The 20,444-nt window shown below is 35.5% G+C and overlaps 2 protein-coding genes across 3 annotated transcripts; one reads left to right on the plus strand and one right to left on the minus strand.

Annotated features, from left to right (window-relative positions):
- The first annotated feature begins 675 nt into the window (after positions 1-675).
- On the plus strand, positions 676-4,149 carry LOC118262790 (uncharacterized). Of its 2 annotated transcripts, XM_035574389.2 has the most exons (6): positions 676-1,017; positions 1,154-1,327; positions 1,672-1,851; positions 2,796-2,931; positions 3,263-3,423; positions 3,865-4,149. In XM_035574389.2, exons 1-6 carry the CDS (start codon positions 783-785, stop codon positions 4,128-4,130), a joined length of 1,152 nt encoding a protein of 383 aa, XP_035430282.2. In that variant the 5' UTR covers positions 676-782; the 3' UTR covers positions 4,131-4,149. The 2 variants fall into 2 exon arrangements, with proteins under 2 accessions (XP_035430282.2, XP_050553156.1); XM_050697199.1 differs by lacking the exon at positions 3,263-3,423 and having other exon boundaries at positions 3,865-4,103.
- Positions 4,150-6,604: 2,455 nt separating this feature from the next.
- Positions 6,605-18,676, minus strand: LOC118262751 (UPF0764 protein C16orf89). Its single transcript, XM_035574346.2, has 6 exons — positions 18,307-18,676; positions 17,015-17,173; positions 16,403-16,585; positions 15,686-15,821; positions 15,244-15,404; positions 6,605-7,018 (listed from the first exon to the last, which is right to left on the minus strand). The coding sequence occupies exons 1-6, from the start codon at positions 18,554-18,556 to the stop codon at positions 6,786-6,788; spliced, it is 1,122 nt and encodes a 373-aa protein (XP_035430239.2). The 5' UTR covers positions 18,557-18,676; the 3' UTR covers positions 6,605-6,785.
- Positions 18,677-20,444: the final 1,768 nt, after the last annotated feature.

Consider the following 20,444-nt stretch of genomic DNA (forward strand, 5'->3'; position numbering starts at 1 on the left):
GGCAGAGTACATTGTATAGAGGTGCACATTACGGCACGTAATGTCCAATATAGGTATGTACAATATATACCCACATTTCACCGTTTGTGTTAAAGTCCCATGTAAGAGGGATTGAGTCTATTGCCATATACCGGACACAATTATTCCAGACTCAATCAAATTCGTGCTACTACTGAGAAGCGTTTTGCTTCGCCGTTTATTCCGCGTACATCGAGGGACTGGAACAATCTGCCTGCTGCGGTTTTTCCATCGGACTACAATGTGGGTGTCTTCAAGTCTAGAGTGAATAGGCTCTTAAGAAACTAGTGCGCCTCACCATCAACGATTACATCACTACTTACCATCAGGTAGGATGTAGTCAAGCATTAGTTTTTGTCGAATAAAAAAATAAAAAAAATTAAAAAAATTTTCGCGAACCCGAGACCCCTTGCCCGACAGTTACGTAATGCCATTGTATAATGTACAATCCACTTTTCGCCATTTGTGTTATAAGTGCCATGTACGAGTAATAGTGTTAGAGATATACTGGGAACAATTCCTACTTCCCTTAATTACTTCCCATAGGTACCTATTTAATTTAAATTGACTCGCAATCGTTAAATTATTTTCAGTTGAATTTTAATTGAATCATCGTCTTTATTTCACTTTCTTATCGCTAGATAAAACCGGAGAGAATACAAACAGCATTCATTCTACCATTGGAAAATACGTGTTCTCAGTATTTTGCCAAATAGTTATTACAGTGCAAACGTTTTGCGTATCTACACTTCTAAGTTCTAACAATGATTTTTTTTAAGTACCGAACGTGTTTACAAATCTTTTATTTTATCATATTGAACATAATTTCTTTAAATGGCGAAGATAATATACAGAAAGTTCAAGAAATTTTGAATGATTTACCAAAAGCGTCAGATTTAGAGGATTATCTATTGTTTCTGGACAGAATACTAGACTTTTATATGAAATATAAATTTTATATAGATATAAATAGTTACTCCACGCTGTTTATATTTGGAGGTAAGTTAATACCTAATTACATAGTACCTACTAAAATCGTACTAACATTATAATTTCAGATAAATATAAATTTCGAAAATTGTTTTACTGAGACAGTGTTTCTCATTTTAATAAATTGTCTACATTTTTTTTACAGCGAGTGTACACCAAGTATTGAAGAACCAAAGAGAGACATTGCCGTCTGATTTGGTTTTTCGTTTAGAGAAAATGTTTAATAAGTCTAAAACTCTATGCGACTACTACCGGGCATATATCGAAAGAGGGATAAAGGAGCATGAACTCGAGAAAAGTGATATAAATACTGCAAAGAGTAAGTTATTTATTGAAACTGTAAGTATCTAGTCTTCGAAAGGACATAAAGCAGTTTAACCCTATACATACAGGGTATTTAAAATTTGATTAGTGTAGACATCTACTACTATTGTGTGATTATAGGAACACATACGGTTGACGTACGGATCAATTCTTACCACATAAATTGGAAACGCAAATGCGATTCTGAATGTGATGTTTATGTCAAATGGTATGTTATTTGATTCGGGAATTGGGAAAATTCGGGAGGGGGTAAAATCTTTAAACTTTAATGTAACTTTATATCTTTTAACTTCGAAAGATATTTAAAAAATGTAGTATAGCGCACTTATTTGTTTACAGTATCATATTTATTTCACAATGTATCCGCATGGATACCTTTTGAGAAGTTCAACCTGGAACTGTTGAAACGTACGAAGATATACGACAGAGATGAGCTAGAGACGATGTATGGGCCGTGGGAAAGATATGCCAAAAGTATATCAAGCGTCAAGATGTGTATTCCCAGTGAGGAACAATCCGGTATTGTATTTTGTGTTTATCTTTACATTATACTTGAGTGGAGATCGTGTCGTAGGTCCTAGGTAAACGGAGTGTGTGCCATCTCTGTCTTTTATAAAGGATTTGTAGTGACAAAACTATGCTTGAGAGCACTTGAGAGCGTCTTAAAATTCAGTGTCGTAAGTAGAACATTTGTTACTTTGTTCAGCCGTGGACGTCTTCGGCTTGCTGATGATAATGAGAACAGAAAATTAAGAAGGACGCAAATCATAGCGTTGTTGTTATTTTAAATATAGTAACTACCTCGTAGGGTCGCATTACTCCCGGAGCTGCCAACTGCCTAGCGGGTTACCGGAGCTCAGTAAGAGTCTGAAACTCCCACTTGCCTCACCTAAGGCGGGCGAAGAGATTGGATAATTTTCCCCTCTCAAAAAAAGGGTCGTATTTCTATCATCATAAACAGCTTTTTGTGTCCGATAACAGGTATTACTTCGCGCTGGTTCTCTGTGAGGTCGTAGTGTTACGCCGTGGTTGAGTCGGCAAACCAAAAAAATACTATATAAAGTCAGTATTATGCGCGGATGAAGTCGCGGCAAGAAGCTAGTATCCAAGTAAATATCGCGCGTAGGTTGGATAAATGATTTTTTATAAAATTTGTCTACATACAATATCTACGTTTACAAAAATATTCTACTTGGTACCTATCTACATATAGCATAATCATGTCATTCGTTATTATGTGAAACTAATTTTGTTTTTAAAATCATCCGAATTCCTACTTCCACCTTGGGTGAGGCAAGAAGGAGTGTCCGACTCTTACCAACTAAAAACCATTCCGTTCCTTCTCCTGCTTTGAGCCGGAGCCCCGGTAACCTGTTACGTTGTTGTCCGCAGCTCCGGATCATTACTATTCTGCCTTAGATCCAATCCCAAAACATTGGTAGTGACTTTAAAACATATTTCAGATTCATGCGTAGGTCTTCTGGCGCGTCAACCCACATTCCTATCCATTCACACATCTCTAGCCAAATGTAATCTGCCACCATATTGCAGATTGTACGTGCAGCACGGCTCTGATTTTGGATATGGAATAATGCACAGGTGGGTTTAATATACAACATAAAGTCACCTCTATATGCACATACATATAAAAGCTATTTACAAATTCCCAGATTCGTTCTACAATTGTTTTTAGACTACTAATAAATAATTTGCGATATGGTGTGGTATAAACTGGACCACGGAAGGACCCTCTTAGGGAGTGTAAGGGAGTACTGAGAGTATTTGCTACCACAGTCGAAACGCTGCTCATGAGTATGAGCCTCTAGCATAACATAATAATGAATAATCATGGAGTTGCTTTCTCGTTTTTCTTCATAGGGATTCTATAGGAGATTCAGAAAAGTAGGTACTAATTATCTGTCTTTTTCAGACTTTTACTTTTAATTCATGCAAAGCATTCTCGAAACTGTGTACTTTTTTCCGAAAAAGAGGACAATTACCTTAGGGATAAACTTTGCTCCATGGTATATAATGAATGCCGGTATATTGCTCTCAGTGATTTTGTAGTACCTGATTTGCTCACGGAAGGCAGTAAGTAATTAAGAGTTATTGTAATAACATGTTAAACTCCATGGGACCGGAGACCTACGTTAGGGGAACAATTGCCTTCAACAGTTTTCTATTGACAGTCAAAGTGTATGTAGGCATATTATTACAAGCCTATGTATATCTACGTTTACGTCCAGCACAATACAAATAGGTACCTAAGAAACGGTACCTAAATTGTAAGAAATTGATAGAAAAAGTAAACTTCTGCGGACTACCTAGCGGATTTACTGGAGCTCCGGCTCGAAAAGCAGGAGTAGGAACGGGGTAGTTTTTAGTCAGCAAGAGTTTGACATTCCCTCTCGCCTCGCCCAAGGTGAGAGAAGACAATATAATATATAGACAAAAAAAGCAAAATAACGTACCGATTGACATCTACATGACATACCGTTCGACTAATTTTGACACTGGTTTATTTATTTTCAGTTGCATTTTGCGGGGCGATAGGACACGCTCATTTTTTAACCAATTTTTGGGTAAAATCATTAATGATGCATCAAACAGCAGACGGTTGCATGATGGTTGATCAAGGTAGAGGCGATGACAACTTTGACAGAGAATTTGTGACCGATAAATACACGATAACGGATGATGCTGAAATGTTAAACGGATCATGTATAAAGCACATGACGGCTTTAGCCATATATGTAGTCAGTAATGTTTTTAGATACATCGTAGAGACCCATTATTAACCGATAGTTGTCTTATTTGTTTAACTATTACATTCATGTAATTTTTGAGTTTTATAATTTCCTTTATTTATTTGTTAAATAGATCGAGAGACGGCGATGAACAGACTATCGTAATTTTATAATTTTATTTTTACGCTTATCCCCAACACAATGTTGAGGATCGAACGATGAGGAATTATGAAATTCGGGCTATGGTTCCTTCGGCAGATAACAGGTAAAAAACCGACCAAGTGCGAGTCAGACTCGCGCATGAAGGGTTCCGTAGCAGCAAGTAGATGCCATAATATAAAAGTTATAAAATAACTAGGTTTTACATAGTGTTTGTATGCTTTTGGGGGTTAGAGATTTGAGGATTAGGGATTGGCAAAGGGAGATAGGGGGAAGACTGATTCTATAAACACAGTAAATGTTGTTTTACGCCGGTTTTCTGTAGGGCTGTGGTACCGGAGCGGTACGAGCCGGCTCATTCGGGTGAACTACGGCTCTCCCACGCTTAAAAAGGTCTTTAACGTAAGGTGAATGATTAGAATGCAAGTGGGTGAGTTTCTATGACCGTTACGGGTTACTTCGTATTGTCACAAGGGAATTCGAAACGAATTTTAATTTATAACTTAACTAGCGGACCCGACAGACGTTGTCCTGTCTACACGTCTTTAATTTGAAAATTTTAAACTTTTTTTAATACTCGTAAGCTAAAACATTCTGGACCATTTTGATGAAAATTATTATTCAAATGTTATAATCTAACGTCATTAATATTTGACACTGCGATGGTAGCGCCGTCTGTCCGATCCAATGTAAAACATTCCAAAATCAACAACTACTAATAAATTAAAAATTATTTAAAAAAACATTGTCCAGCGGACAAAATTGTGAATCTAAACCATTCTCAGATCCCCTTGAACACACACAAAAAAATTCATCATAATCAGTCCAGTCGTTTAAAAGAAGTTCAGTGACATACACACTTACAGAAGAATTATATATATAAAGATTAGGACTAGTGAGGTATTATGTTGGTTGGGGTGAGGTACATTCATTTGTGTTAGAATTTCTTTTTCTGAAAATTATTACTCACAATTAAGATTTCAGTTCAATGAAATTGAGGAGTTGCTTGGCTTTTGAGGGGAGGAGGAGGGGAGCATTTTGTTACAACAAGTGCCTGTTGATGAAACATTTGCCGTTTGTATTTTATTGAAATTTCGGAATATAAAATAAGTAAGAGAAACATACATGACATTGATTAATGAATGTACTGCCAGAGTACCTGATAAGTTGTTTTATGTTAACGTAGTCAACATGCTTATGACGTTCGGTGATTGGCTGCTCCAAGTTAGCCAAACAATCAGAAAGGCTAAACGCGGTAACGTTAATGTAAAAATAACTCGCACTAGACCCTCTATACAGTTTGTAGTTCTTTTTAAACTTTAAAATTCAAGTACACAATCAAATAATTGATCTTCACTAAAAGTGGGTGAATTATTCGGTGTGGCCAGTTCACACATACAAATTAGTTCGTGATCATGTTATTAAATGACTACATGGCATATGTTATCGTTAAGCTCGATAAAATAAAGCCAAGGATACACTAGGGGATAAAGGTCCTACGATGAATTTTCACCCAACGTATAATATGGTGACAACGCGCGACTCATCTCGCAGTCGTAGTATACCTATAAGTATATACTAGTAGCGATACCGTGTCGCGCGATCTTTCGCATATATTCAGATATGTTGACCAAAGTCTGGTGAGGTCTCGCTACTTCACCCAACGTCGCTGGCTACACGTGGCGCAGGACATTTGTTCCCTAGTGTATCCTTGGCTTAAACCTACACACAAGAAACATATTAATTGGTAATTATAAAATAGAATACCTATTTGTTATAGGATGTCTCGTCGGGTCAATTATTATTACTTTTTTAGATCTGTAAAATTTGTAGTTGTGTGTGTACAGTGTACACTCAGGGCGTAGATCGTTAATTAATTTTCATTCGTCATTGCTCTTGACTTGAATAGATCTCGTGGTATTGGCTCACTCTTACTTCCTGCTACCAGATCGCATGTCCTCATCAGCCGACGTCCGGTCGACATTGGTGCGCTCATTGCTCATTCGATGTGACTGTGACTGCGAGGTCATCTACGCATAGAACTTTCAACTTTACTAATAAGGAAATAAGGCAGGATTAGCGGGATAATTATATTTTTAATTTTAAGGCTTGCTAGTAGAGCAATAGCAACGAGTGCTGAGCATGGATTCCATTAATGCATTGGGTAAAGAATTCATCATTAAAGCATAACTACCGAAAAAAACTGTTGAAGGCAAATCTTCCGCTAAGCGTCAGTTTACCAGTGTCCGACGTGGCGGTTAACGAGTAAATATTTTTTCGAACATTCTCTAGCCACATGCTATATAGGAATCTGGAACTGGTCATAATAAGAAGTATCACGGTGACAGATAAAAAAAACAACAATATTATTTTAAGGCATAAATATATTTATTTTTATAGAAATTTCATTTACATTTTATATACCCATATAAAATTAAATGCATGTAAATACTGTTAACTTTTTCTTTAGGAAATGGAACTTAGGAAAATTAGGACCGGTTTTTTTAAATAAATTATTTAATAGGTAGGTACTGAATTTAGGATTAATTAGTAATGGGTTTCTAGTATATATCTGATAACGTTTGCAAATGACGCCACGGCGGTTCCCGTTGTGTGCTTATTCAGAGCATTTTGATTAGTAATGTTCTTACTTATGTTGTCATATACCGTTCCAACTATATCTCCATTGAAGTACCCGTCTCTGGTTTGATACTTCATAAGGGATTCCATCCAAGAATTGGTTAAAAACTGGGCGTTGCCTAGCAACCCACAGAGTGCAACTGAAAATATATAAATAAGTATCAAAATCAGTTACTATAAAGGTCAAAATACCATAACAAATATGGCTTAAAATCGGCTCCAGCACGGCGTGGTTTCGAATTGTGGCTACAGCTAGCTGCCAGCGTGCTTACGGTGCGCTGACTGCGAGCTGCAAGCGCGCGATGCGATGATGTTTCATATGCAGTCGGCGAGCAGTAAGTACATGGTCGGCGCGCTGGCCACTCGCCGTCGGCTTTTTGTATAAATATATCATACGCCATACGATTTAAAGTCCAGATTTACATGACAAGTTATTTGTTGGGTTGGAGCGGTATTCGTTAATCGTGTTACGTCTTTAGTTGTGTTTTTTAGGTGGGTAGGTTGCTAATAATACCTAGGTTGTAGGATTTTCTATTACCTAGGTTCTATTTAGATAGCTTGTTAGGTCCATAGTCACTGGACCCCAAAAGAGTGTCTACATATCTGAACATCTCACATCAAGAGCCAGAAGGTTGTTCTTCCTCGCACGTGACTTCGCGAACACAAACGAATTCAAGTTCTGTTGGACGGCTGGAGGTAAGGTCTTCATCCGCAAAAAAGAAGGAGAACGTCTTATACGTATTAACTCGGAGTCTGATTTATGTAACCTACAGGATCAGCTTAAGAATTGAATAATAGTTTTATGTTTGTTCTAAATTTTAAAGTTTCTAATTTCAAATATTTAATTATTATTTTTTGTCAATTGTTTTATTCTATAACATTTTATCTAACTGTACAAACGCTCGTGTTGGTTTGGTTTATCTGCTATTCTACTGAGCATTTTAGGTGCAATAGCTTATATTATATTATTTACCCAAAACTCATAATACTATACGAAAACAGACTTTACATACAACTCAAACACTTGATAATATTAATTTAATAATAATATTAATTTTGATCCTAGGCATTCTACAGACGATCCCAAAGAGGGTCAGTTCCAGCAGCACAGTAATTTTCTGTTTTGTTACTTTCATTTGTACATCGCATCAAAAACTATTCAATTATGTCCGAATTCAATATAAATTTTAATAATGATTTGGATTCTGTCTCAGTTGCACAATCGGATACATGCAAAATTGAGGACTGTAAAGGCTTGTTACGAAGTCCAGATACGACACTCAAAGTCATTACTCAAAATATACGTAGTATTCATCGTAATCTTCCAAGTTTCGAGACGCTGTTACATAGATCGGGTATTGAATGGGATATTATTGTACTGACAGAGTGTTGGCTAACACGTAATTCCATTATTCCTATTTTAGATGGATATAAGTCCTTTTCTACCAATAACAACTCTACACAAAATGAAGGTGTTGTAGTTTATTGCAGAAATATTGACCCTACGGGTATAGAAGAAACACAATCTTCAGATTCAAATATACTTATCCTAAAAATTAATCATGACACTATACTATTCGCTATTTACAGACCCCCCAGCAGTAGAAATATTGATAATTTCTTAAGCACTCTAAATGATTGTCTTAATAAATACTCATCATATAAAAATTTAGTCCTTGTGGGTGATATAAACATTGATATTGCAGTAGGCACACAAGATCAAAGATCATCCGCATATCTTGACATGATAGCGTTTCACGGCCTGTTACCAGCTCACACCATTCCTACTCATGGCCGCACTTGCTTGGACCATGTATTGTTAAAAACAAAGCGAGCTTCTCAGTGTTACGTAGCACACACATCGGTTACAGATCATGACTCAGTCATCATTTTCATGGACAATAAAACTAGGAACGTAGCAAAAACTTCATACGGTCGTGTTAACTTTGAGGGCCTTAGGGAATCTATGAAAAATATTGATTTGTCACCGATTTATAATATAACCGATATCAATGTAGCCACTGATTACCTCACGCAATCTATCACACAACAAATAGAGTCAAACACAAAATACTACACTTGTTCTAGACGAAAACGAATAATAAAACCGTGGATAACAGAGGGTCTCCTAAGATGTATGAGAAATCGAGACAATTTATATATCAAAGCAAAGAAGAATCCTGAAAATGAAATAATTCAATGTACATACCGAAGGTACAGAAACTATTGTAATGACATTTTAAAGAAATGCAAAATTACATATGAAAAAGATTTAATTACAAAAGCCGGGAAAAATAATAAAAGATTATGGGAAGTTATTAAAGAAATAACACACACTTCAAAAAATAAAAATAAACCGATTCAATTAATTTGCCAAACCAACCCAACTGACTCTGTAAACAGTGTAAACTCCTTTTTTGCTAATATTGGGAAGTCATTAGCAGAAAAGAAGTCAGCTAATAATAATAATATGAACTTGCAACAACCGTCAAGTATTGATGATCCGTGTGATAAATCACTAGTTTTATTACCGACTGATGAAGATGAAATCAAAACACAGATAATTAATCTAAAATATGACTGCGCAGTAGGAATAGACAAAATCTCGGGAAATTTTGTTAAACAATTTAGTGAAATTATCATCCCGCCACTTACCTATATATGCAACCTGGCTTTTACAACAGGCAAATTTCCATCAGCTTTTAAAAAATCACAAATAGTTCCAATATTCAAGAATGGGGATCGGAGCTGTGTGAACAACTACAGACCAATTTCTATCCTACCGACTTTATCCAAAATACTAGAAAGACTAATGAACAGTAGACTAATAAAATTCTTGGAAAAAAACCAGCTTCTATCTTCTTCACAGTTTGGTTTCCGCGCAAATAGGTCGACTTCTGACGCAGTCCATCAACTTACAGACTTTATCATCTCTAAACTAGACGATAAAAAGAGGGTACTGACCATTTTTCTCGACTTAGCCAAGGCCTTCGACACGGTTTCAATCCCCATCTTGATAATAAAACTAGAGGCAATGGGAATTAGAGGGTTACCTTTGGAACTATTTGCGGACTACCTAAAAGGACGAACACAGGTTGTGAAAGTTGGATAAGTGATGAGTTAACTATAGAATATGGCGTGCCACAAGGCAGCAAACTTGGGCCCACACTGTTTCTAGTTTATATTAATAGTTTATGTAATATGCGTCTTATCAACGGCAAAATAATCACTTTCGCAGACGACACGGCATTGCTTTTCTACGGGGACTCATGGGATGAAGTGTTTAGGCATGCCCAAAACGGCTTTGATCTGGTTTACAATTGGCTCAATAATAATATTCTGACACTAAATATCGAAAAAACAAAATACATGACATTCACACTCAACAAACAGGACACCCCGGCACAGCGCATTATCTCACATAATTGTAACCATAATTCTGACAACATATCGTGTACCTGCCCCCAATTACTAAGAACAACCACTATGAAATATTTAGGAGTTATAATTGATGAAGAATTAAAATTTCATAGCCACATTGATGCACTAACGACTAGGATTCGGAAACTCATATACATCTTCAAATCCCTTCGCCACATTGCCGAAACTTCTTTAATAAAGATGGTATATCTAGCCCTGTGTCAATCCCTTATAACCTATTGCATCACTGCATGGGGTGGAGCCGCAAAAACAACAATAATAAAGTTAGAGAGAGCACAGAGAGCCATTTTAAAGGTAAGCAACTTCCTACCCATACGATATCCTACCTCTGATTTATATCAACACTGTGGTGTGCTAACAGTTCGGCAATTGTTCTTTTTAAATATAATATTAAAAAAACACGCAGAGTTGTCGTTTGATCCGAATGCAGCGGTAAATAAGAAAAGAAATGCAGTGGTTTGCACGGTAACCAGATGTAGAACAAGTCTGACACAGCAGTTTTACGGATTTCTGGGTTCCCACCTATACAATAAGATAAACAAAGAATTATTCATTTATCCTCTTAATAAAGTCCAATGCAAGAAAAAACTGAAAACATGGCTTCAAAATCTCAACTACGAATCTACCGAATGTCTACTTAAACCTACAAAGTAAATTAATACTTAGTTTAAATATTAGTGAGCTACACATATATATAATATTATTTACACCTATCATAATCATAATATTATTTACACCTATCTTAATCGTAACTCACCCATAGTCATCAAACACTCTACACACACATACACCCTCTACACTCAACACACACATCCACCCTCTACACTCAACACAATATACATACATCTACTAATGTTGCATTGCCCTAATTTTGTATTGCCCTAATTTTTATAGTTCCTAAGTATATAGTTCCTAAGTTCATAGTTTTTAAGTTTAATTGTTATAATTTCAAATGTTTAAATTTATTATTTTCTATTTTTTATTTTTTTATCTTTACTTTTACAACCTAAATTTTATTTAATTATAAATGTTAACCTACAGTATTGTAATTTCTTTGAATTTCTAATTCCTAATTTTAGACACTTTAGTACTTAATAGCATAACTTGAGTTAATAAATTTAACTTTGGTTTAATGTTTATTAGTTTTAAGTTGTAGTTAGCTACTGAGTCTATTGTTTCTTCTTCTGAACTTAAACTTATTTTCTGATAATTTTGATATGTTAAAAATATTAACCCACATCACTGATCTCATTTGTACCTGATATAGTAATTATGTAATAGTCCATTTAAGCCATAGTGTTATGTTTATATCAATTAACTATCTTAGAATTTGTCATATAATTTTACTTTATAAACAATGTGTTGCGTCGATGGGTTGGCCTGGTGATCTGTAAGACAGGTTCTACCTACAACAGACACCAGTCTCTAGTTATTATATCCAAATTGTTTGCACTGTAATATGATAATGAGAAATAAATGATTTTATTATTATTTTTTTGGAAAGTAAAACTTTCTCTTAGCTTTTAAGCTAGTGTCCTCCGTATTTACGGGCCATGATGACCAAGTAAATACAGGGTGTGGTGAGTAAGGTTAAGTGTTGGTGAGTGTTGTCTAGTAGTTCGTTTCAGATTCTTCTATTTGCATGAACTTTCTGACGATTCGGCATGTGTTGAGGATTGCTGCTTTTTGAAGGGTTATATATAGTGTTTCTTTAAGATCTAACAATTTGAGACTATGGAGAAGATGGTTTGGTATTACACCTGTGGTGGAAAGAACTATAGGGACCACATAGACTTTGTTTTGTTTCCAGATTCTACTTATTTCATCTTTAAGTTCTGTATATTTTGTAATTTTTTCAGTAATTGTTTTTTGTATGTTGTGGGTGTTTGGTACTGCGATATCTATTAGGTAGGTTATTTTATTGATTTTGTCCTGTAGTGTTATGTCCGGTCTGTTGTAGTGGATTGTCCTGTCGGTAAGTATAGCGCGATCGTAATAAAGTTTGTGTGTGTTGTTTTCTAGAACGGTTTCTGGCGTGTATTTGTAGTATGGTGTGTTTGTGTTTTGTATGAGTGTGTATTTGAGTGCAAGTTTTTGGTGAATGACGTTTACTATCTGGTTGTGTCTGTGTGTGTAATCGGTTTGTGTGAGTGTTGTGCATGCTCCTGTAATATGTTGTATGGTTTCTGGTTGTGTGTGGCATTTACGACATTTATCATTTGTTACTGTGGGGTCTTTAATAATATATTTTCTGTAATTTTTCGTGTTAATGATTTGATCCTGGATTGCTATAATAAATCCCTCTGTCTCTGGGAATAGACTACCTATTTTCAACCATTTGTTTGAAGCAATTGTGTTAATGTGAGCTTGTTCTAGGTCATGTGGGTGTCGGCCATGTAAGACTTTCCTTTTCCAGGTTTCAAGTTTTTCTTTCTGTGGGTCATTTTGGTTCGGAGTCTGTGTGCCTATTTGTTCACTTAGATTAAGTGGTGTGTAATTCAGATCGTTCATAACTATGGCCTTATGGATGTTACTACTTTGGGATTTAGTATGGAAAAATGTTTTTAATTTACTTACTTGTTTTTGCCAGAGGTAATGTATATCTATTAGCCCTCTGCCACCATTCTGCCTTTTAATGGTTAATCTCTCTACTGCTGATTTAGGGTGTAAATTATTGTGTTTTGTGAGTGTAGTGCGTATTGTGCGTTCGAGTTGTTCTGTATCTGTTTTTGTCCATTTAATTATTCCAAATGAGTAAGTTAGTATGGGTATAGCGAAAGTGTTTATAGCTTTTACTAAGTGTTTTCCAGAAAGTTGTGTTTTGCAGATGGCGTTTATTCTTCTTTTATATTCTACGGTAAGTGCATTTTTAATTTTTACATGATCGAGTCCTTTTAGTTGCGTGTAACCTAAATATTTGTATAAGTCAGTTGGCTCTAAAGCTGATATAGTGTCTGTGTTGTTTACTATGTAGTCCCCAGGTTGGATTTTGCCTCTTACTATATGTAGTGTCTTACATTTATCTAAACCGAATTGCATATTAATGTCTCTACTGAACTTTGCTGTAATGTCTACCAATATTTTCATTTCTTTTTCAGTTTTAGCATAAAGCTTTATGTCATCCATATAAACAAGATGTGAGATTGTAGTTTCTTCTGTACTATGTTTGAGGCAATATCCAGCCTGGCTGCACTGCAGTAGGTGGGATAAGGGGTTCAGTGCGAGGCAGAACCACAGGGGGCTCAATGCGTCTCCTTGGTAGATACCTTTTTTTATAGTGATAGGTCGTGTAGTAACAATATTGTCATTAGTTCTGATTTGTAATGTGGTTTTCCACTGAAGCATTATGTTGCGAAGGAAATCAATGATTTGGTGATTTATTCTGTAGATCTCTAATATTTTTATTAACCATGAATGTGGAATACTATCGAAGGCTTTTTTATAATCAATATAAGTGCAATGAAGGTTTCTATTTTTAGATGTAGCATGTTTATGAATAGTGGAGTCGATTATCAGCTGTTCTTTGCAACCCATATGGCCCCGCCTGCACCCCTTTTGTTCCTCAGCCATTATTTTGTGTTGTTCGATGTGTGAGTTGATTTTGATTGTGACTGCTGATGTAAGTATTTTATAAATGGTCGGAAGGCAAGTGATAGGTCGGTACTGAGAAGGTGAGGGTGAGTGCTTGGCTTTAGGTAGCATGTAGGTTATTCCTGTCGCAATAAACTCAGGTATACTTTGTTTTCCTAATACTATTTCAGTAAGGTTTTTTGCTATGTATTTATGGAGGATAGTTAATTTTTTGTACCAAAAGTTATGCAATTTATCTATTCCAGGAGATTTCCAATTATGTAGTCTAGCTGTTACGTTTGCAATATCAGATTCTGTGATTTCTATAAATTCCATTTCATTTATACCTGTCCACCTTGTTTCTTCCTCTGTTACCCAAGCTGCTCTATCATTATGTCTGACCGATTCTTCCCAAATACCCGCCCAAAATGCTTCTAGTTGTTCTTTTGATGGTGTCGTGTTCTGGTCGTCTGTTATGTTGGTGTGTGGTGTGTTTAATTTTCTATAGAATATTTTTTCATTTGTTGTAAATATGGTGTTATCATTTCTGCGTTGTTGTGCTTTTTTATATCTTCTAAGTCTATGTACTTTAAGTGCAAGTTTTTGTTTTAGTGTGTCTAGGAATTCTTTAGGTTGACGGTTGTTATTCTCGTGTCTGGTGTGTATGCGTGTGTTTTTAAATATGGCCTCTACTCTTTTGACTACCTTATTCGATCTATTATTGTTAATATATTGTGTAAGTCTACCACAATCCGCTCTTAATTTTTCTATACTTTTTTCTAACCTTTGTTGCCATGGTGGCTTCATGTTGGTTCTAGGTGTTCTATTTTCTGTGTGTTCTGTTATTTTAAAATTTTTCTGTGTGTTCTGTTATTTTAAAATTTATTATTATTATTATTATTATGTTTGTTCCTTACATAATCACGGGACCACAGGGTCCCGGACCTTTGGAAGGCGTACGAGGGGCCGAAGCCAACTCGCAGAGGCCCGTTGAACAATTTTAATCTAAATGTAAGGGGACATCAGCCGGCGATTATCCCTGTATGCACTATGGAAGTACACCAAAGGACAATCCCCGGTTGATGCAAGACTATTGCGAGATATGGTAAAAGGAAATGATAGGGATATGGGTGTGGGTGGCTGTGGAATAGTTAACCGGTTAACTATGGGGACTATGGCCCCTGCCCCTGACCAATATTGAAAAATACGGATAAACAGGCATTATTATTATTATTATTAATAAACACAGGATCTAGTTTTATACACATATACTTATTCTAATGGATGATGATGATGAAAATGGATTTTCATTACGAAAAAATTAAATAATTTACAATATATTTTGATAACTTACCAAATTCGAAAGCTAAGTCGGGCATACCAAAGTCGTTGAGTGCATTAAACTGGCATTCATGATATATTGTGGAGCAGAATCTGTCCATTTTGTCTTCGTCTACTTCTTCGCCAAAAACGGCACAGTTTCGAGAATGCTTTGCCATAAGCAAAAGTAACAGCCTGAAAAAGATATTTAGTAGGTGATTCACTAAAAGTCTGATAGAGTAATATTAGATAGAGTAGTCTTATACAAAAATAAGTCGGGTTTTCCTTCCTGGTGCTATACCTCCACAACGCAAGAACCAATTTCCACGGTTTTGCATTTGTTGGCAAGAAAATTCAGGAAACACTTAAGAGGAAAACAGAGAAAATCATTGGTGGCGAAACGGAGTTCGCCGGGTTTGCTAGTGACCCATAAATGTGATATAATGCTGAAAATTACGCTTTTTTAATGAACCAACCTGTGTGCTAATCCATATCCGTAGTTATTTCCATCGAGCAGGTAATGTCGGCACAATATCGGGATTCTACATTTAGCTTGAGGTTTCCAAGCCGGTGGGTATAGGGGGAGATGCGCCAAATGTGCAATGCATGTGTCTGCAATCATTTCATAATGTCTAAATAACTGTGATACGCATAGAAGCTAGCTACTCTCATACGATGCTCGGTTCCTATTAAACACAGCAAGATGTGTTATAGCCTTCCTCGATAAAAATGCACTATCAACACAAAAATTATTATGAGCAGCATTCCGCGAAACACGACGTGGCGATTGTCACGCTGCTAATGAATAAGTTCCTCGTCAAACAGTTACGTGAGTACGCTGATAACAAAATAATAAATTTAGAATGTCTCACGAAAGTTATAATAAAATTACAAAAATAATTATTTATATCTGTGTTCAAATAAACTAATAAACTTTTCAGCTTTATACATATATTTAATATGTATAGATTAGTATTTTTTTTTTTGAGGGGCGAAAATCATCCAATAACTTCTCCTGCCTTGGGCGAGGCGAGAGGGAGTGTCAGACTCTTACTGACTAAAAACCACCCCGTTCCTTCTTCTGCTTTTCGAGCCGGAGCCCCGGTAAACCCGCTAGGTAGTCCGCAGCTCCGGATCAGATAGATTAGTATAGATATGATACTAAGGGTGAATGGACCAACAAAATACATTACCAGAATCCTCGAGTGAGGGCTTGAAATCCATATAGTTTGTCACAGTTCTTATATAAGCATCCCATGGTCCATATAAATCATTCAATTCATCGTCATCTAATATCTTCGTACGTTTCAGAAGTTCCAAATCAAAGTATTCCAAAGGTAACTGCCATGAACTTATATTGTAAACCAGGTCTGTTACTGTAAACAAATTGTTATTGTTGATTCACATCAACAGCCTATAGGTGGACCCTCAGATATCAGAGTCGCGAGTAACCATTTAATAATATTTTGACAGTATAGTTAGCGCCATGGCCATTTCTTCGCCATCATCGCCATTTTAAAATATTAGACACGTATTTTTTATTTTCTTACGGAAACAAATACTTTCGAAGATATATCGAATTGAAATATCGCGTGACGTCACTTCTAGATACATTTTATACGTAGAAATGACGTATTTGCTCCCACTCCTAAACGTTGATTCGTTTTATCTAAGTATTGTTTTCTTACATATATGACAAAATAAAAAAATACGTGTCTAATATGTTTTCATTATCTAACTGACGGATTAAACAGTTTTTTAATTTTCATACCCCGTCATCATCCCTATTTCAATGTACTACTTACTTCGTGATGAGTGACCGTATTCACTTAGCAGCCCTTTTTTAACATGTACGTTGAAGTAGTCCTTAATTTCGCCATATTTAAGGAGCAATTGTTCTAAACGAAATACCACATCAGGTGGTAGTTTCTGTCTTTTTTCCGTCAAAACTTGGTTTAGTGTCACTGCAAAATAAAATAAAGTATTTTTATAGGAAACTAGCGACCCGCCCCAGCTTCGCGTGGGTGCAATGGTGATATATTGTGCATGTATTATACATATAAACCTTCCTCTTGAATCACTCTATCTATTAAAAAAACCGCATCAAAATCCGTTGCATAGTTTTAAAGATTTAAGCATACAATTTGACATAGGGACAGAGAAAGCGACTTTGTTTTATGCTATGTAGTGATATTGTTTTCATACAAGTAGCATATTTTTTTTAATGTTAAACTGTTTTAAAGAACTCTATTCTACCAATCAAGTCAATTCGTTGGAAATAGGTTGTTAGATATCTATGATGTGACTATATTTTTTTATTGGAAACGAATTGATTTGGTCGCGATTAGCTTTATCTTTTTAGATGCAGAATAGAGTTCGCAAAAAGCAATTATTTGTCAACTATGTGTTAGAAAAACAATAATAAATGATAGATAAGAATAGTGTTTCTATTTCCCAAGTTATGGTGTGGTACGGTATACCTATACTTACTTATGGTGTTAGGTACCTACTTATGTTTATGTATAAATAACAAAACACCTATATAGCACAGTTGGTTTAGCGATAAATTATTTTAAAGAGAAATAATTAAACTATATTACGAGTATGTTAGGTAGCAAAAGTAGACCATACATTAGGCTTTTTTCCAATTCGTATAGATTCTTCAGAGAATCCTACTAATATTATAAATGGGAAAGTTTGTATGTTTGTTTGTTACTCCTTCACGTCAAAACGGCCAAAGGGATCGAGATGAAATTTGGAACAGGGCTAGATTATGGTCTGGAATAACACACAGACTACTTTTTATCCCTCGGGTACACGGCATAAATTTAAGAGTTAGTTATGAAACTGCATCATGTGTAATTTAAAAAAAATATTTCTAGACTTTTTGTTTTTTTTACACTTAAGTTGCTGGGGTAATATCTACTGTAACACTAAATAGTTTGAGATTAAATAAATAATTTATCTTTTCGTAATAACATATGTACAATATCTTCTAGATATTTACCTATGTGCAGTGAGAAAATGAATGAACCAGTTGGGACGGATTGTAGCACAACACAGAACAACAAGTACGGTATGTATTATTATATCTTACCTCCAACTAAAAATAAGCCGAAATCTAAACTCATGTCCACACCATGTTTATTTTCTAAACAAAAGTCTACTGCTCTCTCCAATATAATAAGATAACGGTTTAAATCCGATGCTCTTGGCAAATCATCCAAAACTCCTTGGTGACTTGCCACGCTATCACCATTTATAGAAATTATATTCAGTATTAATATGATAGACAAGGAGATCAGTGTACACGGACGAAACTTGGTACAATACTTTTTATAATTCATTGTTGCAACTAAACATATATACGTAACTCGTTCGTGAAATTTGCCAAAGAGTTCCCGCGAACTACATTAAGTGGCAACGTCGGTATACGAATGGATACTATTTGTGTTTTCCCCTGTACTCTTGGTTTTTATCTAGCGATAAGAGAGAGAAATAGAGACGGATGATATTCATTTTCCTCGAATTGAAATCCAATTGAAACAAATTTCTCGCGTCGATTTGCAATTTATTTTAAGCTTTGTTTGTAGTTAGGTAATTTTTACTACTTTAAAGTATAACACGTCCTGATGTATCTTATATTCTTAGTCGAAAATTAGTAAAATTAAAGGAATTATTTTTGTTGTTTAAAGGTTTACGACCAATCATTGTTTTTATGTCAAAATGATGATGAGATTGGGCAACCGACAAAAGTCGTTAAATATAGACTTTTCTATAATTTTACATAGGAAGTTCAGGTACCTTACTAAACTACGTACCTATGTAAGTTCCTGCTTTTTTGTTGTTACGGAGGAAATCCTTCAAAAAGAACCTAGCTTTTTGGGGAGCCTAAGTTTCCTAGGTTCCTGATCCTAGGTAGGTTTACATTATAATAAGCAATACCTACAGGTTAAAATGAAAATAAACGAAGTGTTCAATGTCTTAATTAATTCGGATCCTAAGAAACTTACATGTATAGCGTACATAGCGTACTACAACTGAACATGCAGGGGAACTAAGGTTCTCCCCAAAAACCTTCGTAATAAAAAAGGAGGAACTAAGGTAGGATTTCCCGAATTTTTTTCACGCATTTCGTAACAGACCAATGGTAGTGTATCTATAGGTACAATAGGTAAATATCAACTACTAGCTTCTGCCACCCGCATTCCCGTAGATTATAAATATCCAAGTCAACTCATACCCTGTCTGTATACCAAATTTCATAAAAATCCGTTCAGTAGTTTCAGCGTGATGGACGGACAAACGCCCAAGTTAGTTGCTGTCGTGCTGTGTTATACGGATTTTAATAAAATCTGGTAGGCACCTGTTAGGAATTGAAACTAGACAGAAGCTTTTGTGCGAATGATTGCAAAGATTTTTATGACAGGCAAAACTGATATTACCTAACATTATTATCAGTTTTGTTATAAATGACACCGTACCTAATAACGGAGTGAGTATCTTTGCCAGCGATATATAATAACATTATGAGTCTCATGCCCTTTTTTGAGAAAGGAAAATCATCCAATGCTTTTACTGATTAAAAACCACCCTATTCCTAGTCCTGCTCTTCGATTCTGAGCCCCGGTAACCCGCTAGGTAGTCTGGAGTCTCATGGCCTAGGGGCCAACCTAGTATACATTCTTTCTTAAAAGTTCGTAGATATACTTAACTAGACTTAAACTTAATAAAATGGACAATCTAGTACAAAATAATTATTTAATTCAGACCAGTAGTTTCGGAGACAAGCACGTTCAAACAGACACAAATACTCTTCAGCTTCATAATTAAAGTAAACTATAAAAAGTATATAGATTTTTCCATGCTACCTATGTACTATGTGTATGTGCAAAATTCGTATCATAAAATGACCAGTTGCACCGTAAATAAAAGACAATACGTACACACTTTTGTATTTATGATTTAGTAAACAACAAGATTAATTTGAAAATAACTTATTCTGAGTAATTTTCCCAGAGATTTAAAAAAGATCCATTGTTGGAAAAATAATGAAAGTTCTCAGTAGATAGATACCTATATTAAAATATATTACGGACTCGGTAAATTATTGTTGGGATAAGCCTTGAGTGAGATTCGCCGCGGGTGACCACCTCCTCAAGTTCTCAGTGATACCACTATAAATAATCATTACGTTGAAAAGAATGAATGAATGTACAGAATGTTTTATTTTTA

The sequence above is a fragment of the Spodoptera frugiperda genome, chromosome 12 (assembly GCF_023101765.2).
Source record: "Spodoptera frugiperda isolate SF20-4 chromosome 12, AGI-APGP_CSIRO_Sfru_2.0, whole genome shotgun sequence".
Taxonomy (NCBI): Eukaryota; Metazoa; Arthropoda; class Insecta; order Lepidoptera; family Noctuidae; genus Spodoptera; species Spodoptera frugiperda.